The 20,972-nt window shown below is 40.1% G+C and overlaps 1 protein-coding gene across 1 annotated transcript in view; it reads right to left on the bottom strand.

Moving 5' to 3' along the window:
• LOC308136982 (ethanolamine kinase 1) overlaps window positions 1–20,723 on the bottom strand; it is a gene marked incomplete at both ends in the record, with an annotated part of 31,621 nt that extends 10,898 nt beyond the window's left edge. The window contains 6 exons of the mRNA XM_080505538.1: window positions 871–1,031; window positions 4,144–4,227; window positions 4,503–4,651; window positions 13,007–13,159; window positions 14,582–14,844; window positions 20,583–20,723. Of these exons, the coding sequence (XP_080361664.1) occupies window positions 871–1,031; window positions 4,144–4,227; window positions 4,503–4,651; window positions 13,007–13,159; window positions 14,582–14,844; window positions 20,583–20,723 (951 nt within the window). The remainder of the gene's footprint in view (window positions 1–870; window positions 1,032–4,143; window positions 4,228–4,502; window positions 4,652–13,006; window positions 13,160–14,581; window positions 14,845–20,582) is intronic.
• Window positions 20,724–20,972: the final 249 nt, after the last annotated feature.

A 20,972-nucleotide genomic window follows, 5' to 3' on the forward strand; every position in this document is an offset into this window, starting at 1 on the left:
TTGAGCTGGAAACTTGGCTTGTTAAGTGATCAATTTCTCCCTCTTTCCTCGAGTCTAAAAGTCCTCCTTGGTTTGTCAAACAAAAATCTGATTCCAATCAACATGATGTTATCGCTTGTCTCGCTCCGTTCCAGGCAATATTTCTCCCTCTCCTCACTTTCTCCATCGCTCTGTTTTTCTGGCCGGGGGACAAGTTATTTTAAAAAGTAATATGCTTCCTCATCATTTCTGGGCTATTTCAAGAGACATTCACACCACCCTCGAAATTGGCCCGACAATTCTGCATATTGTGTGGAGCTGTGGAGGCACTTTAAGACAGATAGCCCTGCACCACTTTGAGCCACCAAAGAATGAAAATTGTGGTTGTAAGAAAAATAATTTTGGCTGCTGTTTTTCATTTTTCCCTGCGGTAGTTTCTAATCAACTCAGATGGAGTCCATCAAACCTCCAGCAGTGGCGGGTCAGCTGTGAGGGATTTGGTTTTCTTTGGGAGAGGGGGAGGTGTTGGAAAAGTAAATTGTTAAAATGTGATGGTGAGGTGTTGCCACCCTGTCATTTTGGAGGCTTGCGCACATATGGATATTGTTGAAATACACACACTAATCTCGTAATATCAAGATATTTGAGTCCAACCAAGTGCAGGAACTTAAGAAAAGGAAATAACTGTTGAGAGAGTTGTCACTTTCCAAAATCTTTCCAAAAATCCGAAGTGCTGCATAATGACACATTTCAGCATTTAAGCAGCGTTTGCCAGACAGACACACACACACACACACACACACACACACACACACACACACACACACACACACACACACACACACACACACACACACACACACACACACACACACACACACACACACTCACGAGTGAGAATTTGCAGACTTGGACGTAGAGCTGTGTCACTTCTGCCTCGGTGACTGTGGCCTCCCGACCCGAGCTGAGCTTGTAACTCTCCAGATAAGTCGTCAGCCAGTCCCTCTGCAGCTCCCGGCTCGGATACAGGCTGTAGTTCACTTCATTCACACCTTCAACACAACATATGTGAGCAACAGTGAGCGAGAGAACGCGACACGTTTCGCACAAGAAGCCGTTAGCTTTGAAGGCTTGCCACTGAACTACATCAGCTGGGTGGAGAAAATGCCCTTCAGGGAACACTTGTCAATTCCACTGTGAGAAAATGTTGAAACTAGAACCGGCCCTCAGTAAAGCCCAGACCGTCGCCAACGCCACATGTGTTCGTGGAACTGAATTAGCATCACGAGCATGTTAGCAAGCTAACTGGCCTGTCAGGTCGCAACATCACTGTGTGAAAAAGTGAGCAGAGTGCTTCTCCTCCATGAGGTTCCTCTCTCATCCGCTTCGGATAGGACATTTTTTAACAGTTTTGGGGATATATTCGGATACAGTTAGTCGCTAATATTCCAAAATATAGTCGATTGGCCCTGAGATGGTGACAAACCAACCCTGAAAATTTCATGCAATTCCGGTTCCTAATTTCTGAGAAAAGTTGATTTAATACATCCATACAAACCAATAAATTAATTAATAAATACACACAGACGAAAACATAACCTTTTCGGCCAACTCTCGTTGGTGAAGATAATGACCAGTTCTGATCAGTGATCTCTTCCCTACAACGTGACTTTTGTTTGAAAATATTCCTTATGACATTTTCTTTTTTTTCCTTTTTTGACAAATTCAGATTTATCTGGTGTAAGGCTCTGAGATCTTCCTTTACCAACTCGTCATAACAAGTTCAGATGGAAGAATTGGATTGTACAAAGAGACTGGTGATATTCAATATAACTGCACTGAGACACTTCACAGTCTGTATAACATTAGTGTATAAACTGATAACACGTGAGCATAACATGAAGCACATGATTGTTTTCTTACTTTTCTTTTCGGGTTATATGTGCATTGCAAATATGCAAATAAATTACTTAAAGGAGCATAACATATTGAAATGGAGAAATGTGAAGGAACATTGTGCAGAAATAATAAACTTTTGGTTGCCTGGCAACAGCCACAGTAGGTTAGTGGCAGAATGATTTGTCAGACAAAAGAAATAAATAAAGAAATTGGTCAGAATTGTTATTTTCAATGCTATGAACTCATGTGTAAAGTGTGTGTACCTGTTGTTTAGAAGCAGCGTCACACTGGAGGCTGTTGTTCTGAATATCAGTACAGCTGGAATCATCTGCAGCGTAGTGCTGATATTTAGTAAACCAGCTTGTGATGCATTGCACGCCACATTCAAAAAGATAAAAACTAAAATATATCAGAAATTCTATCAATTTCCTTGGCAAACTAATAAACGGTAGTTATTTGAATTTTGCTCTGCTCCACATTTAGCCATCTCTTCTGAATTTCAAGTTTCAAAGTTTAAAACCAAAATTATTTTATGTGAATATATTATTATTATAAGTTTATTAGGAGCGATCTTGACACATGAACGGACATGTCAGTGGCTCACTGGTCATTCTAGATAAATAGATCCCAAATGAAATAGTTTTACAAAAGGACTTCATATCACTTAGATTTTATTAGTAGATACATCAGTAATATCTTAACAAGCACTGCAACACTACCGTTGTTTAGCATTATGTAAATACATTTGAATACATAAGCAGGTTGTTAGGCAATTTCCACATTCCAGAATTAATTATAAATTAATCAATCAAGTTATAAAACCATTATAATAGAGACTGTGTTTGCAATTTTATCTGAGGTACAAACCCTGAATATGAACCATTATTTAATCTGAGAGGCATTTTGATAATGTAACATAAAGACAGAATTTGACATATTGGGAAACTACCGTGTGATTCTCACTTCACAATTTTTTGAATGGGAAGAATAAATCCTGAAAATGCAAATCGGATAGGAGTGACTCCACATTAGAGTATTTATCAGAAGATCTCACCCCAGAAAAACGGTTTTGAACAGGAGTTTGATTATTTTATAGCGAGAGTGAATGTCAGCCCTTAAGTCTTGACTTAAAGGCTGCCGACTTAATGCCACAACAGACTGCATTTTTGATTGGGCACACATTTTACACTGATTCTCTTCCTGACAAAACCAGAGCAGATCAGGGTCAAAGGTCATTCTCAGGAACCCACAGTCGTGACCCATAGATTGACGAGCTTCTGGTTACAAGCTTATCAGTATTGATAATGAAATCCAGTGGTACGGCTCTACCACTCATTCTGTCTTCATAAAGAAAGTATGACTCTCATTTCATTCAGTTTCTATTTGTGTTGTACTAGTAAGCTACTGATAATCTGGGACTGACTCACACAATAAGTGGACTGTATTGCAATGTAAAATGTCTTTAATGTCATTATTGAAAGGTGCAAAGCATTATGGAGAGCTCCAAGTATAATGAATCCCAGCTCACCAACACTGCTGTCTATGACCTCCAACATAGTGAAAACTGCACAGTGGTTTTTTTTTTTTTATTTATACACACATCAGAACTTATTCTAATGTCAGTGGGAAAAAGAAAAAAGTTTTAAAAAAAGCTCAACGTCCTTAAACCCAGCACAACTCGTCAGATTTCCACCTTTTCTGAAATAATTTCTCATCAACGTTTTAAGGGTGAGAACAACGTTTCCTCTCACCACTTCAGCTTGAAAACATTATGGACATTTTGCAAATCATGGCATTAAAGCAGACGGATCTGTAAGTGTGGCATTGCTGATTGTTCCACAAGTGTTCAGATTGTCCCTGTGACACAGCTGCTTCATCAAAGCCACTTTCATCGGCGTGCAGAATAGACACTGAATACAACAATTTGTCCAGGCAGCATCACAAGAAGGACATAGTTTCATGGTGCATGAAAGCAGAAAACTATGCTGGTCGGGTCAAAGAAAGGTCACAAAGTGGACAATGATTCTGCATTTATTAAAATAAATAAATTAAAAATAAATAAATAAATAAAAATACACACACACACACACACACACACACACACACACACACACACACACACACACACACACACACACACACACACACACACACACACACACACACACACACACACACACATATAAATACATACACTGCAGCTGTGAATATCTAACAATGTAACACAACAGAAAATGTTTTTTATTTTCTTCACAAGGCACCTACCAGCAAATTCATTGAAATGATTGCCAATATCGAAAGCCTGGTAGTTGTAGTCGGCGTACTCGTAGTCAATGAACTTCACCATTCCTGATATAGGAAAAGAAAGTGGATATTTGAGTTTCTTTTGAAAAAAAAAAAAAGCGCTGGTGAAAGGATTTTACAAATGAGGGAAAATGTTTAATCAGTCAGAATACATTTTTTCAGCAAAGTGAAGGTTAGCCTCTATATTGTAAATGGAGGGATGAGGTGTAAAGATGTCATCCTTCTCAGTCACAGAGAAGGATGCAGGTTTCAGTGTAGTTTTTCTAAAAGAACTGAAATACTCGTTTGAGTGTTTCGGTGTTCCAGCCGTCCATGCTCACCCTCGTTGGGGTTGTAGATGATGTTCTTGGTCAGCAGGTCGTTGTGGCAGAGGACGGTGGGACAGTCCAGGTGTGAGAGGTGTCTCCTCAACGACTGCATTTCTGCCGACAAAGTCTCGAAGCTGGGTACATCCTGTAGAGCCGCTGGACTGCAAGAAGTGAGAGCAATGACATTTGTTTTTTTTTAAATTTTAGGTGTAAATAAGAAATATCTTTCACTCTTGACTGTAGGAGGAAAATAGGCACCAAGACTCAGTTTGTATAAAGCGGTGTGTTCCTGTTACAATTTGAAGACGTGTGTATTTCCTCCTACCAGAGTGTGAATAACACAATTACTATATCGAGAATTAAGTTATTCACATTGCAAGAACATCTTTCAGCCGTCACGTGACCTTTGTTCATATTGAGTTTATCAAACTGGTAACAAGGATGACAATGCCAAGATGTTAATCACTGGAAAGAATCTGATATGGACAACAATTTTAATTTTCTAAGTATAAACAATTAAGAAACAATCAGATACATATTGTTGTTACATTTTTTCATGATCTTTTGTTATTCATGAAATCTACAGTGGGATTCAGGTCTACACCGACAAAACAACAACATTTGAACCATGTTTTAATAACAAACTTTTGAAAAAATTAAAAGCTTCCATCTTTGTTGCCCATGAAAGTTTTATTTTTTTAAAAACCATCATTTTGTTTATTTTCCCCATCTATGTGCCCTCAAATTTGTGCTTTTGACTCAGGAAATGATTTCATCTCCCAATTTGGTGCAACTGATCTTCTGAATATTTAAGCTTTCCCTAAGACGACACAACGATAACCAGCATGTTTGAACATTAAAGTCTCCATTCAGACACTTTGAAAATGTGTCTCCTTTAAGAGAGGCACTGCTCTGTGCCAACCACCTCTTCAAATTATGTTTTAAAAGCTCAATCACACCCAGAATTTCCACTTACGCATTGTGACTCACCTGCCAGTGAGAACTGTTCACCCTGAAGGAATTTCATTTGTCTGGATCTCAGCAGCATCACTGTCCTTTTTTGTTATCATCTCACAGGATAAGAAAGTGGGGCTGAACTTAAGCGTCCACAATTGTGTCTTCTCAAATGGCTATAGGTTGATTGTGATTTTGTAAGTCTTGATGGGGCAAGGTTTTTATTCTTCATATTATATAAAAAAAATTTTTTTACAGGAAAAATATAAAAAGAGCATCTATAGAGAAAAAAAAAATCTGAATTTGTATGAATGATGGGGACTTCCAGGGCACGGTTTGGAAAGGGGAAATGAAAACAAGCACAGTGAGCGTGTAATGAAGGATGGATGTAAGAAGTGTGGCACATTTTGCACTCTCGCGATTGGTCATGGGTAAAGAATACCAGACTGGTCATGAATGACATGTAATAAATGCATTAGATTTAACCATGTGATGCTTTGATAGAACATCTCAGCTGCTGCTGGTGGAGGTCTAGACCCTGAACGACAACACATGTACATGAAACGAAAAGCCAACATGCTGCTAAAGATTCAGTTATTTCCAGCATCAGCCACTGCAGTTAGATTACTTCATTTATGTAATTTTTTAATTTCTATAAAGAAGTGAAACTTAAAGAAGAGACCCTCCTTCGGTAAAATGCATGTGGAGGCTCAATGTAATAATTCCTGACCTGGAAACTTACTTACCTCGAGCAGAAGCTTTATGTTTCCATCGCTTCATTGCTGCTGGTTTATTTCCCTGTTTGCTCTCAAGATAAATGAAAAAAACAGACAGATTCTGATAAAATGTCAACAAGATGGGACTTCACTGTGGGCAAAATATGGTCAATATTCTGGATCCAGGATCTGGTTGAAAAGTCCAACTTTATAATGACATTTTAAGAGATTACATTTTGAGAGATATACAGATTATATTCTGGAGGCTAAAGCCATAAGAAAATACTGAGACCTATATTATGAAGTATACATATCTGGAAGTGAGAGACTGTCCTGCCAGGTGGAGGTATGTGCTCTATGAGTTTATTTTATTTGTGATAATGCACATTTACATGTCATATTTTTCTAATACTTAGTGTAGAGAAGAACATTGTGGTGCTGGAGGGCCTTGTCCAGCATGTAAGTGTTTTCCTCCTGTTGCGCGCCTGAGCCTATGTGCATGCCAAACCTGTAGGGGGCGGTGTAATGAGAAGCATGAAGCCATGATAACCAGAATCCTGGGGGGAAAAAAACCCCCAAAAAACACTGGAATTGTGACATATTTCCAGCTTTAGATGCAACCGGAGACACAGAGTTTATCCAGATCTCCACTGTGGCCGGGGTTTTCTGTGCATGTTTCACATAAACATCAGTCATTATAACAAAAGGTGTTAAATGCGTTAAATGATTTTCAACACAGTGGTTGGGGGGGGGGGGGGGGGGGGGGGGGCTGTCTGGGAACAACATGTCTGTAAAGTGACGCATGTCTCCTCCAGAGGTTACATGCCTTGTTTGCACTCTGTTGATTACTCAATCTATCAGAGACGCCACTAATGTCCTTGGACGTCAGTGCAAAAATGCACCTGGAAGAAATGCTGTGCAAGCATCCCCCTCCTAATTAATTTCCCTGTTTCCTTTCCAGTCGCGACGACAAGAGGATACTTTAAACTGTGTAGTTTAAACGCCACCTATTTATTCGAAAGGGGGACAAACAGATGCGGCAGTATTATACACACTGGGGGACATAATTTAGTGCGGCCCCGCGAGGAACGCACAATAAAAGCAAAAATGGAGAGGAGCTTTGTTTATAGTGACGCTGTCTTGTACAACTCGACCCTACACATCCGCATCACTTTTGTATATTATCCCCCTCCAGTCCTTTCACTCTGCCTTCCTTCCTGCTCTCTGAGGACAGACAGACAGAGGACTGATTGATGGAATAAAAGCAGACTGAGATCCAAACTATACCTGCAAGAAAGTATGGAGAGATATACAGCCTTTTAAAAATAGCTGCTTCCTGTTAAACTTTCAATCACTTTGATGAAGTAACTGAAGGAAGTGCTATATTACTTGTATTCAGACATGAAATTGTACAAGTGCTGTAAATTCTATTTCCAAATTGCATTTTCTAAAGTTATAGGCCCAGAATAGGGTGCTCGACTCATCTACTTGCCTGTGAGAGCTTTGTTTTTTTTTTAAAAAGCAACCCCCTCTGACATGCATAATTTATCTATCTCCTCTCTAATGTGAATTAAAGCGCGCGCCTGAATGGTGAATCACCCTGATTCCTTTTCATCCCATCCATCCCTTTAACCTAACATACTGACTTTATCATAGGAACCCGCGATTACTTGGAGTCAAAAGCTAAATGAAAGACTTCCATTGACTTTAAATGGAAACCTGTCGTCTTGCCATCAGATCTTTTCCTCTCCCTTTTCTGTCCCTTTCAGGGAAAAAACACTGCGTCAAGTGCGTTCGCCTCCTGCTCCCTGTCAAGTCTCTGTAAGGTAATTAGTGGAATTTCCTCCTCTGGCGCTTCATTATCAATGTGCCTTATTTACATATGATTTCAAACACCAGCCGAGCACTGCTGATTTTTTTTTTTTCTTCCCCCCTCTGCAGTTTTATGCGATTTGTTGGAGTGCAAACGGGAGACGTAGCAGGGGGCCTTTGGGAAGAAGAGGAGGTTGCACTCTTGCTTTCCATTGCTTTTCTTTCTTTCCTCTCCCATCTCTGAGTTCTACTGTGCTCTCTCTCTTTCTCTCCCTCGCTCTCTCCCCATCCGAAGCTTGCAGCTGCTGCAGCTTCTTTCACTCTCATCCACCTCTCTCTCTCTCTCTCTCTCTCTCTCTATCTCTCTCTCTCTCTGCACAGCGGGTGGTTTGGGAGCTGAAGACCTCCTCTGCAGGTGCAGCCTCTTCCTGCTCTCTCTCTCTCTCTCTCTCTTTCCCTCTCTCCCTCCCTCCCTGCCTTTCTTTTGCCATTTCCTCTGAAGATCACATTCATATCAGCACTCATACATTCTCAAGTACAAAAGTTTCTCTGATGCTTGTTTAAAATGTTTTTTTTTTCCTTTTTGGTTGCTTTTCTTTCATTTTGTGTCTTCTCTCTGTTTTTGCCTCTATGTCATGCAGTTGCACACTCAAGAGACCAGTAAATAGGCACGCAGACGTACACACCAGCCGAGTTTCAGACCTAAATGAACCACTAATTTCACTCCTCCAGTTCAGCTGTAGCCTTCATTCCGCCATTTTATTATAGATTTCCCACACTCTTGCCATTTATGTTCTCATTATTGTCAATTTCCAGATCATTTCTTAATTGCCCTGTTCATGCATGAGTGTGTGAGCAGGGCCCAGCGAAGTCACACAAATGTCTCACAATATAGCACCATCTATTGGGCCTCTGGAAGTGGTGCAGTCTGCCTGAGGTACTTGGGAAGCCAATCTCCCGGTGCTTTGTGGCTTTTTCTCAAAGAGTTTCCTCATGTTTCAGTGCAGTAGATGTGATATTTTCAAAGTTTGTTGTGAGAGTGAGGCCTAAAAGCAGTTGAAGATTATAGCGAAGGTTTACTCATTATAAGTCCTTGGTTTGTGAAAGAAAACTAGATCTGACCCGATCTGGCAGAGTGCGTCTTCAGTGAGGTTGGTTCTCCGTGACTTTATGCTTCAGTGGAAAAGTCTCCATTGATCCGTTTCAATCAGCTTAGGATGAATTTCTAACAAGTTACCTCATCACTGACTGAGGTCTGATTGACTTCCACGTTGTTGGAGGTCAGTTCAGGTTGTCGTTCTGTCATTCTGCTGACTTGTAGGTCGTCACAGTTTCAACGAAGATGATTTGACAGCAAGTAGGATAGATTTTGCCCAGCTTATAATTTTATTTGTGTTTGTATTATTTTTATAAATCCCAGTCCCATCTCTAAACTCTCTTTCCTGGAGGCGTGCCTCATCACTACTGAACTACCTCAACATGAGAGTCTGGAGGCAACATGAACATTAGCCTGTGTTAGTAATGCTTTAAAACCCACAAATCAACATCAGTTTTCCTTTGTGACTTTTCCGCTGCTGTCGGCATGTTGTTGGTTTATCTCTGACGTTTTGTTGCTTCTTCTTACTGTCATTGGTTCGTTGTCCTATTTGACTGTAGAGCATCTTCCTCCAACTAACTGATGGAACTCATTGAACTGGAAACTATTAATATCGTTCAATATTTAAACAGTTTGAATCAAGACAGACAAAAGAAAGATTCTACTCACTTTGCCAAGTATATTCTTATTTTCAGTAACTGAAGTTTTTTTTGTTGTTGTTTTTTTTAATTAGAACCTGTGTCTCTGTGAAGCAGACATTCTTCAATGTGTGCAGGACAATAAACAACTGCTGCTGCATTTAGTTCACGGTAAAACATTGATTGTGGGTCATAGAACTTCTCATGTTCAACCTGGATTTAGATAAAATTTTACTCTTTATACTCTGATCTGGATTACAGCATTGCACCACAAGCTTTACTGTGATTATTATTATTATTATTATTTTTATTCTTATTCTTATTATTGCTATTATTAAGATCCAATACACCAACTCTATCATTTCCTAAAAGTCTAACCTACTTGCCAGCAATAAAGAAAAAAAAAAGAAAAAAAGAGACTGACTTCAGTTAGTGTGGACTTCTGACCCCTTTCTCAGTGCAAATACAAACAATGTTGAACATTTGACCGATAAGGGAGAACTCTGCAGGAAGCTCGTGGCCAAGCGTCTGTTTCTTTGTAGTGTCTGCCTCTCTCACCTCTCACCCCGTGACCCCTGTCAAAGATAAGGCAAGGTCATTGCCATGCGGGCCACTCCCCCGCCTCCTTACTCATGACCAATGGCAGCGTCGGGAGACGGCGTCCGTCCCCACGGTGAGAGGAATCCAACTGCTGGCTTTCTTTAAAGGCGACGAGGAGCTGCACTGTGCCAGGTTTGAGAAATGTGAGAGAATGATAAGGCATCGGTGGAAGTGCTTCTGGATCGGAGGTAAAAATGTGGCTGGTTTCTGTCAGAAGCACGACTGCAGACATCTAGCAGTGAGGTTTCCCTCCATATAATGCTCCACAGGAGCACCTGAACATGGGGCTTTCCATGTCGCAGATAAGGGACGTGTCATATGGATGATACATGTTTGGGATATTATAGTGTTCTTTGTTTGTTTTCTCTCAGTGCAATAAGAAGTTATTAAAAACAGTGCTTCTTAATGAAATTCGTGCATATATTTTGTCTCCTTCACTTGGTCATAGTCTTCACATGTGGCTGTTTGGATATTTGGTGCAAAGTAATATCTTCTTTTTTTTTCCCCCCTCTCCCCCAGTGAAATATGTTTCAAATAAGTGACTAAAAACTGTTTGGAAATGGGATCCATGCTTACTTTGGAAGGTCCTTAATGTGAATATCCATGTAAAATATGGTTGGATGTGTACGAAGAAAAACTGCCTGTGTGTTGGAAATGTTTTTGTATTTTGTGTCATTCTGTAATTAGATTTTTTTTTTTTTACTCTGCTGGGTATTATGGCACACTCACTGGCAAAACTTTCATTTTATGTTAGAAAAGTTGCTGATTCCCGTTTGAAGAAAAGACCTCGGACCAAGCTGCAGGAGTTAATGTGAAAAAAGCAAACAAAGTTTGCAAGAAATTATGAAGGTAGTTCATATTTGTAGCTCTTCTTCTTGCTCAGTCACTTTGAGACCAAAAAAATAAATAAACTTGTACAATGAGTTGAATTAAGCACTTGATTCATGCATGAATCATACCAACGTAATGATTTGCACATATCTTTTCAATATTTCAATATTGCCACATTACAACTACTAGATTACCTTCTGGACAGAGATCAAATTAAAGATGTCATTTTCAAAATAACCGAGGTGTGTGTCTGAACCTCATTAATTAAAGAGACCACGTGTCATGCAAGTGTCTTAAAATGGTACAGTGACGACTGTGAGGTGCTGTTAATCACAGAGAATTGCTTTTCTAAACACCTGAACTGGACTTCTGGGATTAAATAGAGCCTCACACTGTTCATTATGCTGGCTCATGTGGGATCGCTGGGTTTTTGCTTTACATTTATTTGCATGTTGCTCCGCTGAAATCGTTACGATACAAATAAACTGCATTCAACAACTTTGAAATGGGACAACACATACTAAGGTTTCTAAACCTTTCTGGATTTACTGACACTTTCTTCAATTAATCAAGTTCAATGATCACAGCTTCCACATGCAGGTAAATATCTGAAGCTTTGTTGCTGTATCTTTCACTTAAACTTGTGCAACTGCAAAGTCCCTGTTTTGGCTGTTTGTGAATTACTCATGGATATTAAAAAAAAGAAAAAAAAAATCCTCTGCCGAACTGCATATATCAATAAAAGGATGAAATCCACCGCTAAACTCCTCTACATTTACTCAGTGATAAGGAAATCCACACTGATCACCCTCATTTCAGTTATCACCGTCGTAAGACAAGCTCCATGTTGCTTCAAGGAAGCATTAACAAGGAAATATGTAATTCCCTGTGTGATATCTCCCCTGAACAATGTGACTCCCACAGCACGCACAAACACACACACACACACGCACACACACACACACACACACACACACACACACACACACACACACGCACACGCACACGCACACGCACACGCACACGCACACGCACACGCACACACACACACACACACACACACACACACACACACACACACACACACACACACTTTGCATCACTCATATCTTATCAGGCTGCAGGGTTGTAAATCTATTCATTTTTTGATTCTCTGTACTGGGAACCTTTCTACTTTAGCGTAGCATACAATACAATCCTTTTACATCCAGTAATCTCGCACATAACACTATATTATTCTATTCTACTATTTCATCCAGTATTTTCTCAATGTATTATTCTATTGTAGACCAGATAAAAGTATTTGCCCATTGTTGTTTGTGTGGCATCTGAATAGATGTTTTAAAGTGCTTTTCTTCCAGTGTTAGGTTGTCTTCATGTTAACTGTACTGAATGAACCTCAGTGAACTATAACTGATGGAGCAGCCATTCAAAGATAACCTGCGTATGTAAGGCTATGACTCTTCTTTTTTCCTCTATTCAACAATGCAGTTCATCTATTCATTTTAACTTCTTCTGTTATACTAAGCACATTTGTCCTGAGCATGTCTTCCCCACTGCATCCTGAAAGGTTTCTGTTGATCAAAACATTTCTGTTAAATAGGCCACACAGTTGCAGCAATGCACTGTTTTCCATATAAAACCCAACCCATCAATATTGGCTAAGATGGAGGTTTGTGTCCTCGGCTGAACCGGACTCAGTTTAACAGATCTCTAACAAACCATCAATTCACGCCACGTCATCTTTGGCACGAGGAGCTTGAGAGATGAAGTCTGGCTTAAGCAGAGGAAGCTGGCTCTACGTGTTCAGCGGCGAGCCGTTGGTGTACAGCGACTACGCAAAATGTGATGGCTTTCACAGACTCCTACCTTTTTGCACGGCGCTGCTCGGCCGCGCTGCTCTTGAAGCTGCTCTGCACCAGTGTGAGAAAGTGGGACATTTTGGTCCACAGCAGAGGTTCAACAGGCCGACCACAGTTTGGCTGGATCGAGTGGATTCTCCCCATCTCTGCTGCGATCAATCTGCAGAGGAGAAAACATTTTCTCAGATGCGCCTGGCTGACGCTGTTATTGCACAAACAACCATTATCAGAGCAGAAACACAACTCCCTTTCCATTTAGCGCTCTTATCTTGCTCTTCGGTTAAAAAAAAAAAAAAAAAAAATGGGCCTGGTTGCATTTGTGACCTTTTGACCACTTGAGTGCTCGTTCTTGAGCATCTTAGCGGTGACAAGGAGTTTTTTTTCTTCTGGGTATTCCCCACGGAGGGTTGCATGCAGAGCGAGGTGATTGATGCCCATCGTGGCCCTGACTCGTCAGCCCCGGCTGGCTGTGTTGCGTCCTGCAGTCCTGCGTGTGTGACTGATGACGCCGGACTGTTATCACGAGAATAATGAATGAAACTGCCCGCATGAATAAACAACATTGCTCAACATGAAACATGACTCGACTGTAATAATAATAATAAAACAAAAACCTCCTGCGTCAGCACTAATTGAATGAAATAAGTGTACACGTGACCTCCAAAACCCGTGACTCACTGCAGACTCAACACTAATGTTTAAAGATCTGTACCACACACACTCTTGCATGCGCTCACTGAAATGACTTTTGCTTATTTCCTTCTGGGTCACGCAGTCGAAACAGAAACTCATCTCACCGTAACACTGACCCAGTGGTTCTCAGTGTGAGACGATGATCTCCAGCTAACAGAGGTAAAGCTTTGGTTTAATAATAGGTTTTCTAGTGGGTTGTTTTTTTTTTAACACATTTTTAATTATTATTGGGCTGCACAGTGGTTAACGCCTCTGGAAATGACATAGGACCCCTGGTTTTACCCACCATAGGAGGTATTGTCACCGTTCTTTGTCTTTTGTCTGCGAGAGGATGAAGTTGCTCAATTATTTTTAGAGTCAACAATTACACCTTTTTTTTAGAATTTGGGAGAAAGCTGGAGTAGCTAAATACATGAATAAAGGCCTGAAATCGAACCAGGGTCTTCTTGCTGTGAGACATAAAGTACTATCCATTATACAATTTCAACCATGAGGGCTCTCTTAATGATATTTTCTTATCCAATTATAATAATGGATATTGAACAAAATTATTATTCATGATAAATATACAAGTAAATACATACATATACCAACAAATAGACTAAAAGAAGGGATTTGTGGCAGAAATATTGTTTTTTTTCTGCCACAAATCTGTCATAATTTGCTCCCACAGCATGTTTTATATAAGGTAATAGTATTCCATGAATACAACACTTTAGAGAGCTACCTCCTTTTTTTTACTCAAAACAAGCCCATTGTGTCTAAGAGGGTTTAGATTGATGGTTTGTCACATCACAGTTCTCATCTCCAGAGTTAATGCTGGTTTTACCACTAAGATTTCAACTGGGAATCTCACAACAAGGAGAGCAGATGAAAACGCGGCAGAGACCTGTAGATGGAGGGCTGCCGGAGCAGCTCGTCATCCAGCACCGTCCCCTGAACGAACTCGTAGCAGATGCCGTTCTGGAAGCTGCAGTAGATCTCGGGGCCGCAGCCATGGCTGTGCAGGACCTGAAACATCTCCACCTCCCGGTCTCGGTTCACATACAGCTCCGTCATCTTGCCATAAAGACGCACCAGAACGCAGCCGGAGTCCTGCAGAGAGCCCACGTAGCAGCCGATCAGCTGGTTGGTGATGCCCTCTGTGAACGTCTGAACGGAGGGAACAAATAAGAAAACTCTCAAATGCACCATACTTTGGAAATGTAAGGAACAATGTAATGTAAAGAAGCCAGAATATAAATAAGAGGTACTTTTCCTCTGACATTTTAGACTGGCGTTTCATGGAAGCCATGAAATCACAGCATTCACACCTGGGTCTGTAAAAGCGAGTCTTATTGTTCTGTGCAAAGTTTTATGTGCGAGTCTCCTACATTTTAGTCTGTGTTGCTAGTAATATCTGGAAATCCTGGACAAATTACAGTATCCATGGAGAATTGCAGGATAAATAGCAGCTGCTGTATGTTTGGCTTCAAGACAACAGCCTTTTGGACCCATATCCTTATACAGGCCACTAATATACACGCACAATGGCTCATTTACTCAGAATTTGTCACCTTAAAAGTACCAGAAAAGAAGGGTACTTTGTGTACTTTAAAAGATATTTGAGGACATTTCAATTTAAAACAATGTTTAAGTGTGTAAACTGTGTGTGAGTGCAACGCAAGGTGCTCAACCATCCGATCGGAGATATTTAAGTTCAGTGTCTTTGCTCAGGGAAACTTCAGCATATGGACATTGGGAGACTGATAATCGAACCTGCAACTATGCAGTTGAAAGACAAAATGCTCGACCAACTGAGACACAGCTACACCAGAACCATGTGTGTGGTTTTCTCTCAATCCTTGCTGGCACATGGCGGGACATAGAAGTGGGTGTAGAAATCCCGAAACAAACATAATTAAAATCATGTAATCATTTGTTTGTCATTCCTTATATTGATTAATTGATTTTCAGGTGGGTGGTGGTGACACTGCTAAACTGACCATCTATTCCTGCACGCAGACAAACTCACAGGTGTATTTTCATTTACAAAACTCCTCTATAATTGCAGTCCTTTCTCAATATTCACAACACAATTCCCAGTCTATGGTCTAGTGGATTCATCAGTCTGGCCATACTTATAGCCCATATCTCTTCTGGTGGCTCCTCATTTCACTTTTCTGAAGCAAATGACTGAAATAATCTGCAACACACCTTCAAACTTTCCACATATATTCCTCTCTCTTCTTTCACAAATACCATACAACCAATAATGAAGCATCACTGCATTTGCTTTTAGCTTTTATCCTTATATTTCTTAATATATATAATCCTAACCCTAAATACTAGTTTCTTTCTTTACAAATAGTGTTTTACTTTGTGCCTCCTTGTTGCCTCCTGGCCGGGTCGCCTTTGTGAAAGAGAACTCGTCCTCAATTGACTTACCTGGTATATTACAGTAAAGCAGAAATAAAGTAAATGAATGTAGTGGTTCTGATCTCGCCCCACAATGTTACTGTAATATCCCCCAGTTCAAGACCTTCAGAAAGTGCGAAACGCTGACATTAGAAAGCAGGGATTCATCCTTCATGCCCTTTTTCAATCCAACCAAGTGATTGTGCCTGCACCCCACCAAACGGCAACCTCTTTGAAAAGCCAAACACTGACCCTCTTCACTCCGGTTCGTCTGGAACTGGAAGACGTAAACATTGAGAAGAGATGAGAATAGGGTAGATGTCAGAATTGTCTGCAGATGTGTTGTGAAATCAACCAGAGAGCGTCCTGAGATTCACTGCTTTGCTCTGCACGGCGAATGCAACACTTTGTAATGGGTGTCCGGCTGCAGACAGTTTGTTGTAGGAGCCTCTGCACACAACAACGCCACAGTGACCAGTGTTTGCTTGCAGATGCCTCCTCAGACATTTATTGTCCTTTGACGGGTTCTCTGCCTCACTCCCCGAGGCATCGTCTGAACCCCAAGAGGGACTTGCACACAACCCAGTTTTCATCTAGATGGAAAGCGAACAAACATGGCCACCTTGACATCTGATAAAGAATTCATACGGAGGAGAGAGCAGTGACCATTATGAAGTTTCTTTTGTGTCGGATTTCTAGATATATTCTGTTGTGCCGCATTTGCTTCAGCATATCAAATCACATTGCTTAAATTGCAAAACAAAGCATTACTGTCATACCAGGAGCATTTCACCTATTTGTACACACTGAAATGAAATGCATATGTTGCTTAGACACAGAACAATCTAAAATATTTGTGTTGATTCTTTTCAATGTGATGTTGACTTTCTGTTACCTTCTGTTCTGTGTTATAGTATTTCTCGTTCTCATTATCTTTGCAGCAGCTTATATATCTGCAGTAGCATATGACGACTTAGAGTCTTATGGTTTTCTATTTATTGTGTTTGAAATTAGTTTTAAATTATATTTGAACTTAAACTTTTTAATTCACTGGAAGCATTTGGTTGACCCTGTTCCATTCATTTCTCTGGAAATACACTAGAATGCACCACCATAAATAGATAGATAGATAGATAGATAGATAGATAGAAAGATGGATAGATAGATAGATAGATAGATAGATAGATAGATAGATAGATAGATAGATAGATGATATATAGATAGATAGATAGATAGATAGATAGATAGATAGATAGATAGATAGATAGATAGATAGATAGATAGATAGATAGATAGATAGATAGATAGATAGATAGATAGATAGATAGATAGATAGATAGATAGATAGATAGATAGATAGATAGATAGATAGATAGATAAAATGTCCACTTGATTAACACAAAGCTTCATTAAAGGATCTGCTGGGATCTGAGTGCTGAAGAGCAACATCAACTCCTTCTGTGTACTTTACCGGACCTGGTGTAGATTGAAAGGTCATCCACCCCTCTGTGCGGTCACCCAACAAACATAAACCCCATTTCTCTGAAAGATTGGACCTCATGTTTGCACATGGGACTTGATTGTTCTGCTGAATAGATACTCAGACGACTCAGCTAACAGAGTCGTCCTCAAAGTCTAGAGCTGTCGTCCAGTTACCTTCTTCTCATATAGGGTGTCTTCTTGAACTGTCAAACTTGGGCACAAGAGGAACAACAGGATGGTGAGGGTTGCTTTTTAACGCCGTCAAAAAAAAAAGTATTTCCCCTCTATGACGTTGGTTCTCAAGAAAGAAAATGACTTTTCATCGGATAAACTGATGATATGCTGTAGTTTACTGACAACCGTTAGTATAAAAGCACTGAAAAACTGTGAAACATATAGTTATAGTTCCTGGAAAACTGAACATGTCAAACAAGATCATTGAACATGAACATCCATCATCCAGCCAATAAAATACTGAACGTGTTTTGCATATTGTATATGCTTTTAAAGTTCTGAAGGTCCAGAACGAGAAACCTTTTTAAGTTCCTTTGTTAAGATATTTTTTGTCAATGATTCGTATCTTGATACTTTCCATTCATTTTAGGGTATAAGTAAATTAAAAAAACAAGCCTTCAAAATCCTGCCAACACTGTCATGACAGGACTGAGGACACATTGTTGTTCTAAAGTATGTTTTATTTTGGGATTTGATACAAGACAGTAGCGACAGTGTGTATGGACAGAGAGTTAAAAGAAGCTATTCTATGGGTTTTGTTTAGTTTTTTTTGCAGTGTTTACTTTTATTAGCCCCCCTGTTTATAGACAGTTATATATAATTTAAAAACAGCAGTCAGTGAGACAGGTTGGGGGACAAACAGTCCATTAGTCAGTGTATTTAAAGGGCTTGGTTCAAACTCAGACAGACTGACAATCACTCACATTCATATTCACATGTACTGTTCATTTAAAACCATTTCCATCTATTTTTAGGAGTGTGGGGGTCAACTGTAGTACACAGAGAAATGAGAGGACATTATTTCCGTGTAAAAAGCAAGGTCTGAATGCAGCTATGTAAATAGATTTGCCTTCCCTTTGCTTTTCCTTACAGACTCCACACAGAAAGACTCCAGAAAACCAAGACTCACACAGTGATGCACATGTTTTTGGACCAGAATGCAAATAGAAAACCCATGGAAAGGCTGACCACTACCTGCAGACATACAGTGCAACATCAGTTACCTTGTGCATGACGTAACTTGTTTTGAATGGGTCTACTATGAATGCTATTATCTCTACACTCTTGTTCTTCTAAAACCTTCCTGAGCAGAAGCTTCTGCCCCCATCAATGCAAAGTCAACTTTTCCATTTACATGCATGGTCAGAATCCATTAATAGAGCAGACTGATGTGCAGCTCAACTAAAACATGACTTCAGACTACAGTTTTAGTTCACACTGTGCTCAAGTTGACACAGTGGAGAGTAATGGTGCACTTAAAGGCTGATGTTTATAGTTCAAGAAAATGCCACTTCTGCGGATCTGAGTTTACTGTCATATTTACTATAATACTTAACATATTGTTTTTGCATTATGATTCAGGAATAACAATTCAGAAATGTTTCATGTTTACACAGCAAAGTTTTGAAAACAATTGTGTTTTCTTGTAGGGCCACAAGATCATGGTGTAGTTTATTTTGTACTGAAACCACAGACAGCTGCGGGCAGACAGCAACACGCTACACACATTAACAATGGCGAGTACGCAGATATCGGTAAGGACAGATGATAAAGGATTGGTATTACGGTGAAATTCAACGATAAACCTACCAAGTCCCAAGAGAATATGGGCTGGGAGTCATGACACTCTAGAGGCCGCCATTGTTATTGTCGCCGACTGGTGCATGTGCATAAGAAGTGTTTATTACAGTGTGCATATGTGCAGTAGCAGCGTTTCAAAAAAGGTTGCATTTTTCCCCTTTTGCACAGAGGTGGAGCATTTTCAAAAAGTTCCACATTGGGAACCATTTTGAAAAAGTAGCATTTTCGGTGGCTCCGGGCACCATTGTTGTGTAAACTGACACCCTTGTCCTTGTTTTCATTTGAAAAGATTGTCATGTAAACAGGACATCAGCGTTTATGAATTTCATTATTTAGAAAGTACATCTTATAAGAATGTCTCGCACTCTGTGATTAGTAATATCAACTCAAATCAATTAAAATTTTGCACACTAGCCAGTCCCACTTACAAATGTCCAAATACAATTGGAATATAATGCCAAAGTAATGTTCATGATAAGATGAAGTGACATTATGTCACAGACAGATTGATCTGTCAGTCTGATTATTTTTACCTGATTGCATAATGAAAGTTGTACTTGGAGAGCAAATGTAACTTTTATATGCTGAAAATGTACATTAACATGAAACAGACTCCAACCTGATGGTAAGCATTACTGATGGAACGTCACTGTATCAAGTGTTCACACTTACATTTTCCAGAAGTCTGCCACATTGTAGATGCTATTATGTATTTATGAGATTTAGGTTTTGCTCAGGATTTCCAATCCCCACTTTGGGGTTGAGGATACGACGATTGAATGAAAACAACCCCAAACCTAGAGCCTGAACATGGTCCAGATGTATGAGTCTCCATAAGAACGCAATAACAAAACCTTCTGTTGAACTTACGGTAAGTTGGATTATCACATCCTCATGAAACTAAACGCAACTAACTAATGGTTAACTTGACATTGTACAGCAAGCAAAGTACAAACTGTGCCGGTCACCAATTATGGCAAATAATCATTCACACTAATGTCACCACTGTCCCTAAAACAAACATGTTTTGGAACAGTGGGAGGAAGTCCACAGAGATGAAGACAACATGCAAACTCCCCACTGTGAAGCTTGTGGCTGTTCTTATAGCTGAGCGGAAGTGCTGGATATTTTACCTCCAAAGAATCCAAAGAAATGGCGCATCGCCCTTCGATTTGGAGACAGAAACGTTCACTTGCCTTCATCTGAATGTCCTGTGTCTTCCAGTGAGGACGGAGTCTGCTCAGCAGCGCCAGGATCCCTCCCCGAGGCTCCTGTTCGTTAACATGGACGTCCACATGGACAAGCTGATTCCCAGCAACAAGAAATCCCCTGTCCATGTTCAGTGAGGGCAGTTTTCACTTTCTACAAGGTTGAATTCCAGGTACAAGTACTCGAAGACACCAGCGGACCTATGTCCACATTTAAAAATGATCAAAAGATGAGTAAAACTCCACAATAAAACATCTACACAGCACAAAAATACACGTGCTGAATTTCTAACGCTGGTTTACAAAAACCCCGGCACTTCGGTCACATCCTTTTTTTCGTCAGAGGAATTTAAAAGCCACCTGTCGTATCCGTATGCC

Source organism: Blennius ocellaris (genome assembly GCF_963422515.1).
Source record: "Blennius ocellaris genome assembly, chromosome: 11".
Lineage (NCBI taxonomy): Eukaryota > Metazoa > Chordata > Actinopteri > Blenniiformes > Blenniidae > Blennius > Blennius ocellaris.